The sequence below is a fragment of the Morone saxatilis genome, unplaced genomic scaffold (assembly GCF_004916995.1).
Source record: "Morone saxatilis isolate NCDOM2014 unplaced genomic scaffold, NCSU_SB_2.0 Contig2, whole genome shotgun sequence".
Taxonomy (NCBI): Eukaryota; Metazoa; Chordata; class Actinopteri; family Moronidae; genus Morone; species Morone saxatilis.
The window spans coordinates 22,092,827-22,108,651 of NW_023339762.1; the positions used below are offsets into that span (position 1 = coordinate 22,092,827).

General features: G+C 38.3%; 1 protein-coding gene across 3 annotated transcripts in view; it reads right to left on the bottom strand.

Moving 5' to 3' along the window:
* Positions 1-2,707: 2,707 nt before the first annotated feature.
* The window catches only part of ptprja (protein tyrosine phosphatase receptor type Ja), a 29,127-nt gene continuing 16,009 nt past the window's right edge, over positions 2,708-15,825 (bottom strand). For 2 of the 3 annotated variants that reach the window (XM_035665138.1, XM_035665139.1), the window contains 28 exons: positions 15,220-15,474; positions 14,835-15,089; positions 13,708-13,953; positions 13,174-13,437; positions 12,657-12,923; positions 12,222-12,485; positions 11,194-11,463; positions 10,797-11,048; positions 10,102-10,362; positions 9,658-9,921; positions 9,296-9,565; positions 8,349-8,618; positions 7,990-8,256; positions 7,375-7,638; positions 6,993-7,139; positions 6,608-6,806; positions 6,361-6,473; positions 6,162-6,252; positions 6,038-6,082; positions 5,926-5,934; positions 5,702-5,789; positions 5,129-5,219; positions 4,907-4,983; positions 4,610-4,744; positions 4,112-4,228; positions 3,718-3,878; positions 3,452-3,587; positions 2,708-3,339 (listed from right to left, as the gene is read on the bottom strand). In XM_035665138.1, coding sequence (XP_035521031.1) covers positions 3,184-3,339; positions 3,452-3,587; positions 3,718-3,878; positions 4,112-4,228; positions 4,610-4,744; positions 4,907-4,983; positions 5,129-5,219; positions 5,702-5,789; positions 5,926-5,934; positions 6,038-6,082; positions 6,162-6,252; positions 6,361-6,473; positions 6,608-6,806; positions 6,993-7,139; positions 7,375-7,638; positions 7,990-8,256; positions 8,349-8,618; positions 9,296-9,565; positions 9,658-9,921; positions 10,102-10,362; positions 10,797-11,048; positions 11,194-11,463; positions 12,222-12,485; positions 12,657-12,923; positions 13,174-13,437; positions 13,708-13,953; positions 14,835-15,089; positions 15,220-15,474 — 5,234 coding nt within the window. In that variant the 3' untranslated portion in view covers positions 2,708-3,183. Of the gene's footprint in view, positions 3,340-3,451; positions 3,588-3,717; positions 3,879-4,111; positions 4,229-4,609; positions 4,745-4,906; positions 4,984-5,128; positions 5,220-5,701; positions 5,790-5,925; positions 5,935-6,037; positions 6,083-6,161; positions 6,253-6,360; positions 6,474-6,607; positions 6,807-6,992; positions 7,140-7,374; positions 7,639-7,989; positions 8,257-8,348; positions 8,619-9,295; positions 9,566-9,657; positions 9,922-10,101; positions 10,363-10,796; positions 11,049-11,193; positions 11,464-12,221; positions 12,486-12,656; positions 12,924-13,173; positions 13,438-13,707; positions 13,954-14,834; positions 15,090-15,219; positions 15,475-15,825 lie in introns of those variants that run through there. The other variant, XR_004796838.1, reaches the window with a different exon arrangement.

Sequence of the window (15,825 nt, forward strand, 5' to 3'; positions counted from 1 at the left end):
TCCTCCTCCTCCCGCTGCTGCTGCGGTTCATCTGACTGCTGCTCACACACACACACACACAGGGAGGCCGGGCGACACCTGTGGCCGCAGCAGCGTACAACACCTGCTGCATGGCTCTAATGCAGATAAACACACCGTGGAGATTTTTTTTGTTTTGATTTAAAGTAAAAGCACAGAAGTATTTGTCAGTGTTTAAAAGCATTTACGACTTGTCAAGATAAAAACAAAAATGTTATCACCTCAACTAGAACAAGAAAATGTCAAGCTGAGAAGTGTTTCTCAGAAAGTATTGGACATTGAACCTCTACTTTCAGCTCAGTACTTGAGTAAATGTACTTACTTTTTACCACTTGTATTTCATTGTTACCTCAGCACACTCCTTCCCTCCCTGATGTGTCCTTCTCTTTTTGCTTTAATTTGCTGGGACAATGTGTCTTTGCTGTGTCTTCTTGCTACAACCTGAACGCCTATCAAAGCTTTGCTGACCTAAACACACTTTTTAAATGATGTTCAGCCAAGTGAGAGCTTCATAATATTGCAGTGCAGGCCACACATCAACAGCCACCATCTACAGTAGACTCCTCGTGGGTCTCAAAGACACTTTACAGGTTTTAACTTAAAGAAGGTCAAGGCAGGCAGGACCCCCAAACAGATATGTGGTTGTGTGTTCCTCCACTTACTATAATATGACACAAATCCTCATTTTAATGCTTTCAAATGCAGCTAAAAAAAAAAAAAGGTCGCCTCAATCAGTAGCTAAAATATCCCGGTGTAATCCATTATGGTGGATTTACTGGCACACAAGCATTTGAGCTCATCATTAAATTTGGCTCACCCCGGTTATCTTTTGTCCTATTTTAATTTAGTATTTGCAGGTTGAACGGCTGTTATAACAGCTCCAGCTGTCTGTGTGTACTTTTCACTGCAACGCAGAGCATAGGAAACTAGAAAGATGCATTCAAATGCAGAATCTATTTTTAGATCCGATTTTTGGATAGGAGAGACATGAAACAAGGATGATGTGGAGGAGTGGAGGAGAGAGATGGAGAAATGGGGGGAAAGGAGGGGGCATACTGCATAAGATGTGAGAAATATCAGGTTTATATTACCACTCAGCCCTGTACTGTGCGAAAATGATTGCCCATAAAAACACTTGTATATTGTACAATATCCCCCGAGTGTAGGCCTGATGTGAGCTGTAAAATTAGAAGTTTTTGAAGTCTCCGCATAAAAAGCTTTTTCCTCCTGAAGTAAGAAACAGAAATGACATTATTTATTCATCCTTTGAGGGTGCACTTAGCTACCTGCAACCTCAAAGTTGCTCTGAATAATGCAGAGGTGTGCCAGCTCAGTCCTCCTCTGCAGCATGCAGCGTACGCTATTTGTTTGCTTCTTTTGATCTTTCCATTTGACTGAAACAATTCAGAAACTATCTGAATAATTATTAGTATAATTTATCAGCAGGGCAGCGACTAAAATAGCTGTGAGACATAGGATGCAACGTGTGATTTGAATGATAGTAGCTTGGGAAATGTTACACAACACAAAAAACTAGAATGTTCTATGAGTGGCGTCGGCTGAGAGATTTGTGACGTTATCAAAAATCATGATTGCAACATTATGGTGAGAGTAAAAAGAAGATGTTGAGGACTCATACTCACTCACACGCTGATTCAACATAGTCATACACAAATGTGGGGTAAAATGTGATAACGTCTTTTAATCCCATTTTGTTTTACAGATCGAAGGGTATGCAACTATTAAATGCTCTTTGCTTCTTTTACATTATTGCATTGTACCAGCAAGCATTTCATAAAGCAACAACATCCTAAAACTGTGTGACAACAACATAAGTGCTTTTTAATCATTAGGTACAGCATTATTCAATAAACATAAAACATGGTCTTAAAAATATCTACAGGCTAACCACACACATCAATTATCTTGAGAAAAAAAAAGTACCTGCCTCAAGACTGTGCCCTTTTTGAAGCTAAAAAATAAAGCTTGTGCTCCTCTGGTGATTTTAACATCACAGGGAATGTCCATAGATAGACCAGATATGCAGCAGGAAGTGACATAACATTGCTGTTACTTTGAGGAATGTACAATGCAAAGAATAAGGACATAAACAAAACAAAAAACAATGGATGTGACCTCCGAGTTCATCAAAGCACACATTGGTGCAGTTTGAGGTTTCCTAACACCATACCTTCCAGTAAAAAGGTTCAGCTTTCATTGTTAGAGTTCCTGAGAGTTTGTTTGTGACCCATCTCTTTAATCTTAAAATGAAGAATCTAGGTAACAATGAATAGCAGTGAATAGCAAAATGTCTCAGTATCACAAAGCACTGGCCAAAATGTAATCAACAATTATAATAAAAAAAAGTGGACAGTGTAGAAAGACAAATGCATCCAGTGCATTATTCACTACAGTGCATACGAATACAAACATCGCGACAACAAACAACAAAACTCCTTCATTCAAAAGACATTGCACAGTTCAAATTGTCCTAAGAGGTGTAAAAATAATTGGCTGGATGATCTGAAAAGCTTCAATAAAATATGCTATATTTAAGAATGGTAATCTTAAGGTTCCTATAACAAGGTAATATACCATTTCTTGTTTCTGTAAAGGAGTGCCACCTATTGGTACTAAAGCATACAGGTTTTGATAAGGCACACAGTATTCATACCAGCATTTTTTTTGTGTATAAGGCAATTCCAAAGGTTTAATAATTACAAACTTTTCTTTGATCAAAGTGTCTGTAATAATACCTATACAGCATCCAACATATTACCTGAGCAAAACATATAATCATCAGTAAGTCATATACAGTAGTAAACAAGCAGAAATAAAAAAAAACTGAGCAATAAAAAAACCTGCATTAATAAGAGAGAATCCAAGTTTAAGTTTACATATAAATCTAAAATCCAAATATTTTTGGTCATTGATTATGTCTTCTATTGTATCTCCACATACAGTCCCATCCTTTATCAAACATTCAACATTTCTAACAAATAAATACCACAAAATAGAGGTTTAAATCCAGAAAAAAGCTACAAGGTTCCTTAACAGAAGCGTGACAGGTATAAAAAATAAATACAGCACAATCTGTTAAAGGCGTTCCCTTTACAAATGTCTGCTCAGTTTCTTTCTAAGAATAAAGAGTAGAGGACCTCAGGCCTATGCATGGTACCCACTTTTGGGAGAATCTTTCTTTGGTTGAACATTCTCGTAAATAGAGAGTGCAGCAGTGTTTTGGTAGATTAGATCCACATTGGTTCCAGTTCTTGATCTGATGATGTCCATGGCACACTGGTTTAAGAACACATACTGATCCTGCAGAGACATTAAATACACTCAGCTGTAGAGTACTTTTTTCATTTCAAACAACACGTATAGTACAAAAAAACAATTGTGACAGAAACCAGTGTATGTGACTGCGTCCTACCTCCGTCTGCACCATGAGGGGCCTGTGCATGCGCAGATCATGAACGATGCCATACACGTCCACGATATTTTCCCTTTCAATCTGGAAGATCAATCGGTCAATGGCTATGAAGGTACCTGTGCGCCCAACACCAGCACTGAGAGCAGACAACGTAGACACACAGACAGGGGAGGGAGGAGAGAAAGACAGAATATCAGATTCATAGTTTTTTTTTTTTTTCAAAGCAGTTTTGATTTAAGGGCAAAAGTGTGCGTGTTGTGTCGGACCTGCAGTGGACCACAGTAGGGGAGTGCCTGGAGTACTGGTCCATGTGCTCTCTGACCAAATGTCTGAAGCTGATGAGAAGCTCGGTGGTCTCTGGAACTCCGTGATCTGGCCAGGCTGTGAAGTGGAAGTGGCGCACCGTACGGGTCTCTGCTGTTTTCACCTGAAAGATTAAAATGCACACAAGCTCAAAATATTTGTGACTAAGAAATGAAGATGTATGAATGCATAAAAGTTTTAATTATTATTATTCACTTATTGAGCTGATAGAAGTACTTCAAACTAAAGGTGTTAAACAAACACTGATGGTTGATGACTTTTACTGACACACACTGTTGATCTTTACCCTCCTAAAAATATTTTTTTCCTTGGCAAATGTAACATCTCACCACGTACATTTTTAATGTCAAAGTCCCTGATGGTCCAGTCTTCAAGTGGTATTTCAGAGGTTGTTGTCACAGTGATGTTTTCATAATGCTTGGTGCCAGAATCCCAGTATTTCTCACATTTTACCTGAAAAAAAAAAAGTTCACATGTGACAGACTGCGATCAAACACAGACATATTGATACTTTGGTGGTGTATATGTAATATAAAGCAGTTTGTGTCAATCAGATCAGCTTTTACTTAGAAAAACATCTTTTGTAAACATTAGAAGGTACATTTTCTATTTTTTTCCTTATACAATATACTGTGTGAAACTTGGACATTTATTTTGATATCATTCTCTCTTTTATTATCTGGTTTGACATTTTAGTGGTCATTTTGGTGGCATTTAGGATGAGATATCCAGCGTTCAACCACAACAGTAGTGTGACTAGCACCAGGAAGGACATTGCGCTCCCGTGTACGTCAACATGTTGCTGCTAGGCGTTGTGTTTGCAATGGTACTCACTCGTCCCTGTTCATTACAGCGTGTCAGCATGACCAGAGTCTGTACATTCTTCTCCCAGATCATCCTCCAGAACTCGTTGACTGTGGTGGGCAAAGGACCCTGAGCTGCAATAAACTCCTTCCTGGAGTTGTAACCCTGCCAAGAAAAACATAAGCTCAGCCCCAGAACACAAAAACCCATCCTGTTCAGTTTTCTAGGAGATTCTCAAGTGTTTCGAACATCGATGTGAATGATGGTGTAAAAGTTATATAGCATGGTATTAAAGCAAGAGAATGGGCAGTGATTGTCAGTACGCACCGACATGTAGTTAGCATTGATGTAGTCGTCATATGGACTCCCATGGATTATAGAGAGTTTCACTCTAGAAGAGTCATCTAGGAAGTGAGAAAATAGAGTAAATGAAATGGAAAGATGTATGATCATTTTGATGATCGATAATGATCATACGATGATACAGTTTAAAGAGTGAGGAGTGTTATTGTTAAAAGCAGCAGAGGTGGATTTGATAAGGTGACTCACAGGGTAGCACGTTGTTGTAGCGGTTCTTGGGCTTATTATCCACAGTCAGAGCATTTGTTTTCGACTGGCCTGTACCAACAGGCTTCAGGTCCTTTATAGGAGAGGAAAGAAAAGTGTGATTGTTGATTGGATGGCTCATGTTTTGCCCAAAATCTGGTACATGTGCAGTACCAAAAAAAAAAGAAAGAAAAAAACAGCCTAATTTGTACTAGTCCTTATTTATTTCTAAACATTGCTCTGCCAAGTGTCTAAAGAAGATGGTCACAAATCAATTCAATACTCTTAATTATTTTGGCAACACATTGTCGAGTATTGTCGATTCCTTAATGTTTTCTACCACATTCGAATCCTTGCAAGCTTCCCAGGCTCAACTGAAATCACGTTTTGTACATTTGCTTCATTCAGTGATCACAAAAGATAGATGTTAACATTATCAGAATTATTAAATCAGACAATGAAATCTATCTACTGTAGAATAAACTGTATAATATATTGGACATTGTTCTTAAATTGCCTGCTATGAATAACTAATTTCTCTATCAGAAGCCCTTTGATATTATGCTTATGTTTTACCTCAAACTCTTCAGCAAAGCCACAGTTGGAGTCTGCTTTCTGCTTCCTGTAGTACGCCTCGTAGTCCTCCACCCTCACAGCCACACTTCTGCTCAAATGGACACCAGACAAGAGCAATAAGATTTGTACCTGGATTGTGGTACAGTTCAGTCTGTTCCTATCATAATGCGTTACATTTGATAGATCTGATCATACTTTATGATTTAAAATGGATCTATACTTACACTTTGGCTCTGTAAAAAGAAACAGGAAAAAGCAAAGATGAACCACAGTTATAGACACAATTGTTATCAATTTATTTTAATCTTAAAAACACACACAAAATGAAACACTCACCTCATGGCATGAATCTCGATGTCTGATGATTCTTTTTGGGACAACCTACAGAACATGAACAGTGACTTTAGTCCTGTACACACTGACCTAATGCTAATTTTCATTTGTGCTGACAATGACGAACCTTTTCCAGTAGATAATGAAGCCGATGAGGATGATGAAGAGAACGCAAAAAATTCCCAATGTTGTTCCGACAGCAATGCCAGTGACAATGGCTAAAATGTTCACAAAGACAAAATAAAAGATTGATTAACATTTCCTCACATTGTATTGCATAGCAAAAACATTTAAAACAAAACAACTTTGGTTCTGAGTGTGGTTACCTGGGTTGTTTGGCAGTATAATTTGGTACACGGGTGTTATTGAGAACACTGACTCTTGAATATTGACGTCTTTGTTATTCAGAATCAGATATGTGAACAACACAATAGCATATCTGCAAGATTGAATAAAATCAGTTTTAAATAACCCATCAAGAAAGCAACAAGCCATTAAACATTTTGACAAGTTATTCTATTCAAGTTACTATTATTATAGTACATTCATAAACAATATGGTTTGTGTTGTTACTTGTATTTTCCAGTGTCCAGAGGGCCATTGGTGTAGCCCTCCCATTTGGATTCATCTCCTACGTGTATGCTGACAGTACCCTCTCCACTGCGTGTCTGGGAGTTGGTGTCTGTGACTGTTGCCAGGTATCCTGAAGTTTTCTTTGCCTTCCACTGCTCATAAGTATTCCCCAAGTACGTTGTCAAATTAGAAGTGCCCACTGGAAGAACAGGAAGTACCAAAAACAGCAGTTGGCTTAATTGACAGGGAGGTTCTAGTCATGAGTCTAAGTCAGTTATAAATACTTAGACTAGGCAGAAATAAATGGTCACTTTCAGCACTAAAAGATTACCACTATGACAAAATTCCTTTTTTTCTTGACAGTAAGGAGAGAAAAAAAACTCACCATCGTTATCTGTCACCAGCACACCAATATTTGTGATTGGCCCATTTGTGCTGTTCAGCCGTGTGCCGTAAATCTCAATGGAGAACCTGTTGTATAACTTTGCACTCTCGTCCAGCAGTCCTTGTAAGTCAGTTGGAATAGGTGGGTCTTGAATGAGAAAAGATTGGATTTTGAGTAAGTTTTGCATTAAAATATCGCAAAAATATATATATAAAAAAAGAAAGCTGCTGTATGTAACACTTTTAAATATGTTTGAACATGTTAGTTTATACTGCAATTCTAATGTTCACAGGCTTCAAATGTAAATTATTTGTTCATGACTCGCCTGATTAAATAAAAATTAAATGAAATACAAAAATAAAAACAAAGCATAATGTCTTACTTGTAACGCCTGACATGCAGAATAGAGACACAGCAGTGCTGGGTTTTCCACAGCTCAGAGTCTTCAAAACCACCTTGTACTCAGTGTAGTGACGAAGGTTGGACACAATGTTATTACAACAGAGGCTTGTAGAGTTGATGATACTGTTGTTTAAACTGATCTGGAAGCCAGTGTGATTGCCATTGGGAGTGGTCCAGCGCAGGTTGAGTTCTGCGTTCGCTTTGTTTGGACCATCGCATGTTAAATTTATCACTGGGCTTGCATCTGCAGCATCAAACAGATATCAATGTCAAGAAAAAACATGAATAAAACTGTCCATTATATAAAAGTATATTGGGATTTTTTCTTTCCAGTGTCCTCAGGTGATCTAAAACTTGTGACCAAACATATCTTTGCTGTAATGTCCTTTCCATTATTTAATAAAATGTGACCATCTGTCATCAACCTAGGTGTGCTTAACCGTACTAAGGATTAACTTTTTGATTCATAAATAATTCTAAGTAGCTACTAAATCCTTATTACATCTTAAAATTCATGGTACACTCACAGACACAAGTTATTTGAAAATATTTGATTGCAGCCCATGTGAAATTAATCAATCTGTTATGACCATACCTGTGCAGTCGGATATCCAACTTGGTTCCCCGTTTGTTCTATCAGACGTCTCTGTGGTAACACTGAAGCCATATGGGCTCCCAGGAACCAGGTTTTTGATTGTATGTGCAGTCCCCTCAATTAGTACTGAGTTAGTATCGTCCTTATCAGGGCTTTGCCAGGTCACATTGTAACGATAGCTTTCCTTGTATTGGTCAGGATTGCCCCACATGACCGTGATGTTCCCCTCTTCTGTAGAAGTACTGATATTCTTCACACTGAACGGTCCTAAATGTTTAAAAGACATTTCACAGACGTAAGATAAAACAGAAAGGTGCATTTGCTTGCACATTGCTCGGGTACGGAAATAAAACCCTTACTTGTGGTGACCATGGAGATCTGAACCTTCTCACTCTCAAAACCCATGACACCCACTGTTGCCACGGAGATGTTATAGGGAGTCCCAGAAAGCAGGGAGGAAAAAGTATGACTGGTGTTCATGGTAGAGTCATATTCGTCTCCATGGGGTGGCGTGTTAGTCAAGTGGTAGCGGAATGATGCATCGGTCATCAGAGGAGCTTCCTTCCAGCTGATGGCGATGGAGCTGTTCGTCTTTTTCTGGATCTCAATTGGCCCGGGAGGATTAGGGACTGGTGGTGGGGGTTTGCAGAATGTGAACTTCAACAAGTAACATCATTCTAAAAAACCTTCAATTGCTCACTAAAATATGAATGCCTAAGGGCTGTATTCATAGTCTTTTCTATCAAGTATCACACACATAGATTTCACATTATTGCAGGTCTTTTATCAAGTCATTCCGTAACTTTTTATTTGTCCTCGCTTTCACTTCACTACAATATACATTTATTTTATTCATTCATTTATTGGGATTTATTTTTCCACCAAAATTGTCAAATAGTTTTTCTTTTATTATACTCTTTCTGTGCATGAGTGCTGCATGCAGAAGGACCTGTATGATGCCAGAGAAGCAACCAGTATCATGCCATAGTGCATCTTGACCTTAAAAGCACCATCAAGGCTTGAGCATCGGCTGTACTGCAGCACCACATAGTGACGCATGTAAACTTGATCATAAAAAAATAAAGACAAACAATATTTCCCTGTTGTGGATTCCCAAATGACACGCCAGCTTCAAATAAAGTAAACTGAATAAAAACTATTGGATGCCTGGAAGACAGGCGACCTCCAAAAGAAAAGTAAAAACAACCTAAAAACATGTAAAAGTATATGCAAACAAATATTTTGGGAAATTCATGAATATGAAACCACTGAAAACTTTAAAATCTAACAAATGTATCATACTTACAAGTTGCATTGGTGACGAATCCAGATGACGCGTTGAAGGGTCCGCTATAAGTGATCACCCTGGCAGAGTAAAGCATTCCAGCGGACAGGTTCGCAAATCGCCACATGGTATCGTTCAGCTCAGAGCTCAGCAAATGCTTCTCGAAAAGTTCAGAACTTATGTTTAGATAAACCTTATAAGACTCCACTTTCCCAAGAGGTTTGGTCCATGACACCCAGACTGAACTATTGCAGCCCTGGCTGGAGATACTGGGTTGTACCATCTCAGGTTCTGTTAATGTGCAAAGGAGAGAAAATTAAAGCTGATCAACCACCTGGTCAATTTGAAATAATGAAACAGACAACGACAAGTAAGAGTCTTACTAGTGTACTGAGAAGTGCAGCTTGCTCCCCCTTCGATGCCATTCCCTGCCCTGACAAACACACAGAAGGTGCAGTTGCTCCCGGGGGTGAGCTCTGAGACTGTGATCTGTGAGTCTTCCGTGAGCGAATTGTTTTGGTAGCCACAGCCTGTAGTCTCGACCCGATATGTATATTGATTCTTGTACTCCAGTGGTTCCATCCAATTCAGGTGTATAGCAGTTGTGTTTAAAGTTTCAACCTCCAATGAACGAATACTATATGGCCCTACAAACAGAGCAGAAAGTGTTTTTTGTGAATAAACATAAAGAACATTTCATATTCTGATAAACTTGTTTAGTTTAGTTAGTGTTTAGTTGTTATTTGGTTGTTTTGCTCACTAGTTCGGGATTAATGTCACTACTTCCCAGATGTAGGAACAGTATCCTGGATAGGATATATACATACGTGTAAAGTAGGACACTGTCACAGGATCTGCCTGAGTGAAATCTTTGGTCTGTGTAGTGACAATGAAGCTGTAGTTGCTCCCTGAGAGAAGTCCAGTGATTGTGTCTGTGGTATTAAAGACATTCCTAGATGCAAAAATGGAGCCGTTGGAGATCTGCACCTTATACGAGTAGTGGGGTTTGCTCTCTGGCTGCACCCACACCAAGGTCACTGCATCTGTGGTAATTTCTGTCTCATTCAGCATGGTTACAGGATATGGTTCTGAGAAAATGAGACAGAGGAGACACAGTGGATATACTGAAAAAGGGTTGTGTTTTCTCGTGTCATAGATTTGTATAAATCGCCCCACAGGCATAAGGGATTACAGTTTTTACATTTTTTTAGTATTTGAAAATCAATATGCTGTCGTAATTATGTGCATAATATGTCCCTTGGTGCTTCTGAATGGTATTGACATGATACCTCCCACCCACACCCCAATCTGGCTCATAAAGTTCAAAGTTAAAGTTCAAGTTCAGTTCAATAAAGATGATTTTTCATGCATCAAGGTTATTATCATAAATAAAACAAAGACTACGGTTGTTTATATAAGAGTAAAATTAACACTAAAACCTGCCTGAAATAAAAAAGGCCCACAAAGAATCCGGAAGTTTATCTACAGTAATAACCCCAGTGTGGGTGTCAATCACACTCACTGGTATAATATTCTGCTGTCACTTCTGTGCTCTCATATTTCAACACGCCTACAGTAACAACAGTGATGTTGTAGGGGCTTCCAGACAGAAGATTGTCCAGCAGGAACCAGTTGTTTTCAGTCAGAAAGGACCGATTAGAGGTGGACACACTGAAGTTGTACTGATGATGGTCCATGTCCTTTGGCTGCGGCCAAGTAAAGTTGATGGAATTCACAGTCTGAGAAGCCATGATGGGTCCAGGAGGGTTGGGAACTGAACAGGACAAGAAATACTGTTTCATTTGTGTTTGATTCAACTACAGGCAAATTTTAAAATAAATATTGGTCAAAATACAGTACATACATATTGTACATATGATATGCACAAGTTTATAAGTCATGATCTTGATGTAACTCACATGTTGCGTTGCAAACACTTGTAGAGTTACTTTCAAAAGGGCCACTCTTGGTGACAACTACCACACAGTAAACCACTCCTGATGTCAAGTTCATAAACAGAGTGTTTCGAGTAGAGTTACTCAGATCCAAGACATGTTTCACAAACTGGCTGTCTGACTCTTTGTATAGCCAGACAGTGTAGGAGGCCACCTGCCCTATTGCATTCGTCCAGCTCACTGACATGTTAGTTGTGCTTCCTATGGCTGTGATGTCAGAAACTACTTCAGGCACTGTAGAAAAAGAAAAAAAAAAGCAGTATGCATTTAGCCAGAGCTAATGAACACGCATTGATCGAAGAAATTTTGTTATGTATTCTAAATGCAATCAAGAAGTGCATTGTGACCATAATTAGATTTAATTCAAGTATTTCTTGTTAATGTGACAGTTTTCTAAACCTGCAATTTTTCCATGTTTATTATTTGTGCAGTAACTTTTCTAAAATCCAAAAGTTTGTCTCTAAAGGGGCTCTCCACCAACTTTACACATTGTGCTGGACTTGGGAGAAAAAAGAATAATATCATCACACACCCTTTCTCATCTTTCAAAACAATTATAATTTAATATATGGAATCAAGTTGCCAGAATGGGACATAAAGTGGCTTTAGACTCACCCATATGAAAGAACAATAACCTGATCAATGCAGCCTTATTTTAAACCTCTTAAAATGACTAGCTGTATGTTTGCGATTATAAAAAAAAAATTATTCTGGGCTTGAAACAAAAAAATCTATGGAAAATATAGGCTCTAGCATTTTTTAATATGGACACAAACAAAAGGCTAAAAGCTATTATGTCGGCCTCAGCTGCTGGAATTAGATTTATTTTAAGTCCCCCAACTTATTTAAGTCTAAACCGCTGGAGTACCCCTATAAAGTAATCACCAATACATGACTGTGTTTCAGTCATTGTCCGGACACAATGCATTTTAGCCACACATTACAATTTCTGACAATGTATCATATATATAAAAAATACACTTAAGACATACTTGTGTAATGTGATGTTGTTGTCATCGTTGACTTGACCCCCTCTACGACTGTAAACACATTAAAAGTGTAGAATTTTCCAGGGGTCAGAGCGAAGAAGGTGTAATTTGTAGTCTCAGTTGACTTATTCTGAACCATAATGCCGTCCTGGTACGCTATCACCCAGTAGGAGTAGGAAGGCTTGTGATCACTTTGATTGAGCCACGTCAGCCGGATGGATGTCGTGCTCACATTCTCCACTGTGAGGTTGGTCACTGCTTTGGGCACTACAACAAATACAGCAGAGGGTTGTGTAAGACCAAAGACCACAGTAGAAAAATAAATTTTACATTTTAGTGGTATCGTTAATTGTTTTGAATAAATAGAACATTTAAATGTTCTGATACACTGTGTACTGGTACAGAATTCATTGGCAGTGTTTTAATGTAAGGCCTTACTTGTGTAACTGAATGTCTGTTCCTTCGTGGATTCAATATTTTCTGCTGCTATTGTTGTGACATTGATACTGTATCCTGTTCCTGGCTCCAGGTTTGGTACTTCAGTGCTGCTGTTGACTGTAACTATTCCTTCTAACACTCCTATAGTATTGTAGGGTTGAACCAAGTATTTGTAATACTGTTGGACTCCCTGCGGCAATGACCATTTCACTTCTACTGAGGTGGTGGATTTAGGGCTGGCCTTAAGGTTCAACACAGGGTTGGGAACTAGGAAAATGACAAACAAGGGAAAAGTTCATTAAGGAAGGAAGGAATTAAATAAGAACAGATTCACATTACATCACATATGCCACCTTAATAATAACCATTATATAATATACAGTACAGTGTTCATTGCTGCTGGCCAGACATAGCAATGGGCTATTCTAAAAATAGTGAAACAAGTGCTAAATGAATTTGATTCCTCCAAGCAATAGAGACAATTCTATGTCCTTCAGCTTCTCCTTGTTGTACTTACGGGTGAAAGCAGAAATAAAGACAACTGTGCTCCTTAAATTGTGTGGTCCAACTGTTTCCAAAGTTATGTTGTAGGAAGTTCCAGAGGAAAGCGGGGACAGCTCTGTGTTATTGACGGTGGAATTTGCTTCTCCTCCCTCTGGCTGGTAGGTGATATGGTAGCTGATGTTTGGAACGTCCTCCATCAAAGCAGGAGTCTGCCAATTCAGACGGAGCGAAGAGTTTGTCCTACCGCTAATGGTGGGTGAACCAGGAGGTGTGGGATCTAAGAGTTATGAATAACACACACAGTTATTATTTTATATTGCTCTATAAATGTTAAAAATAAAACAAACTATACACTTAAATAGACACTAAAGCTGCTAAACAGCATTTTATTAGCATGGTGTTGCCACAAAATATCACATTAAGATTCAATCAAATTTCTACTGGTCATCAAACTGCATTCACTTGCAAAACATTACTTGAAGTATAACTCTGCACAAGATCTAAAAACAAGACCATGAAAACAATTACAGTAAGGAGTTGAACTTACAAGTGGCAATAAATGACTTCTCAGACGTGTCACTGAAGTTTCCAGCCACAGCGGTCACTGTGATGACAAAGACTCTCCCGGGTTTTAAACCAGAAATGTGAGCCGTGTTGACTTTTGTTTTATTATTTCCCTCATTTAAGATGTTCACCACATAGTGATCAACCCTTCCTTTAGGCAAAGTCCAGCTGATATTGAGGTTAGTAGTTCCTTGTTCTTCAACCGTAATATTCACAGGCTTTTCAGGTCCTATACAATGAAGAAAGAAGTATAAGAAGGAGCACTTTTTTTAAAATGGTGCCAACATACAGAAACACCATTAACACTGACACTGTATTAACTAATGCTAGAAAAACTATATTAGGGCACAGAGGGCTGCAACTAACAATTACTTTGATTATTAATTCATCTGCTTAAGTTATCATTACAATATCAGGGAAACATTGCAGTCACATAAAAAAACAAATCCCCAAATCCTCACATTGGAAAAGCTGGACTCAGATAACGTTTGGCACTTTTGCGTGTAAAGTGTCTATAGCGAATGATTGAATATCAATATGGCTATTATTATCAATTTCAATTATCAAAGTTTCTGTTTAATAAGTAACTGATTAATAAACTAATTGTTACAGCTCTGCATGCATCATAATGGTTTGGCAATACATCTTAGCTGCCTTCAAAATTTCCGACAAACCCAACATAACTATGGGTCAACACTTTTTAAGTCCTCCTATTTAACATTTATAGGTAGTATATAAGCAAGTAATACATGCTTTGTAATACACTATGATGCATAAAAGATAAAAGTGTTCATGAATGTATTTATGTCAAAAACTCCTTCTGTGGGCATCCATATGTGGAGGATGGTGAACACACAGATAATGAGTAAAAATATATTAAAAACACAGTTGTAATAATATCCAATTTGTCTTCATAGAAGATATTTATGTTGACAAATACTACATAACACATAAATGTTCTTATTTCTGCTTACAAAAACGTTACAGTGTGTTATAGACAAATTACTACATATTTTGTTGATATACTGTTTTATAAATGAGTGACAAACGTCAGCAGCTTGACTGACTTCAGAATTTTGGCTCTTTAAACTGTTTGTATGAGGGACTTACTTGTGTAGGTAGTTTTTGTGATCCTTTCTCCTATATTTGAGGAAGCAACAGCAATCACTGAAATGTTGTACACAAATCCAGGTGTTAAATCTTCAATAGTAAAGGACGTATTTGTAGTCGTGCTATTTAAGCTGTCTGCTGGTGCAGTCCACTGAACTATGTACGAGGAAGCATTGCCCTGTGGTTCAGTCCAGGTCAGAAACACAGAGGATGTTGTGACCTCAGTGACTGAGAGATTCCTGACCACAGCAGGATCTGAAAATGCAAGAAGTGAAATAAAATCAGCATATTGTTTGCAGCTTTCCAGCATTTTCAAGCATGATGTGTACAGACTCTTATAACAATTGTAGATTTTGAATAAGGAAATGCAGAAAGTGTGGCTTACTTGTGACTACCGTGAATGTGTAAGGCTCTCCTGATGTATTATCTCCGGCAAAAGCAATGATTGTGACTGTGTAGTTGGTGCCAGGTATCAGGTCTGATAGCACAGTAGAGGTAGAATTTGTGTTTCTGGACATCGGCGATCCACCATTATGCCACTCCACCTTGTACTGAAACACCTCACCAAGAGGTGAGTTCCAGGTCAGAGAGATGGAGAAGGTTGTTATGTTCACTTTATGCTCCATGATTTTACCAGGTTCTAGGGAGGAGAGCAGAGGAAAGGAGAGGAGAGGACAGGGAAAAAAATTATGGAAACAGCAAAATCAATCCACAAGCTAGAAAAGATAAGCATGAAATTACAAAATAACATAATGAGAAAAAATATTATATTGCTAGTGTGGTTCGGAGCAGGAACCATGGTCCAGCATGAGCACTGTGTGTTAACTTACTTGTGTATAGAGTAACAGATGTACTCTGTCCTTCAGTAATGTTGTCATCTGCCACTGCAGTAACAGTTATTGTATACTGGACACCAGGAATCAGGTTAGTAATATTTGTCTCTGTTTTAGTCACATTGACACTCTTATTTACATTTCCATCAGTCCACTGT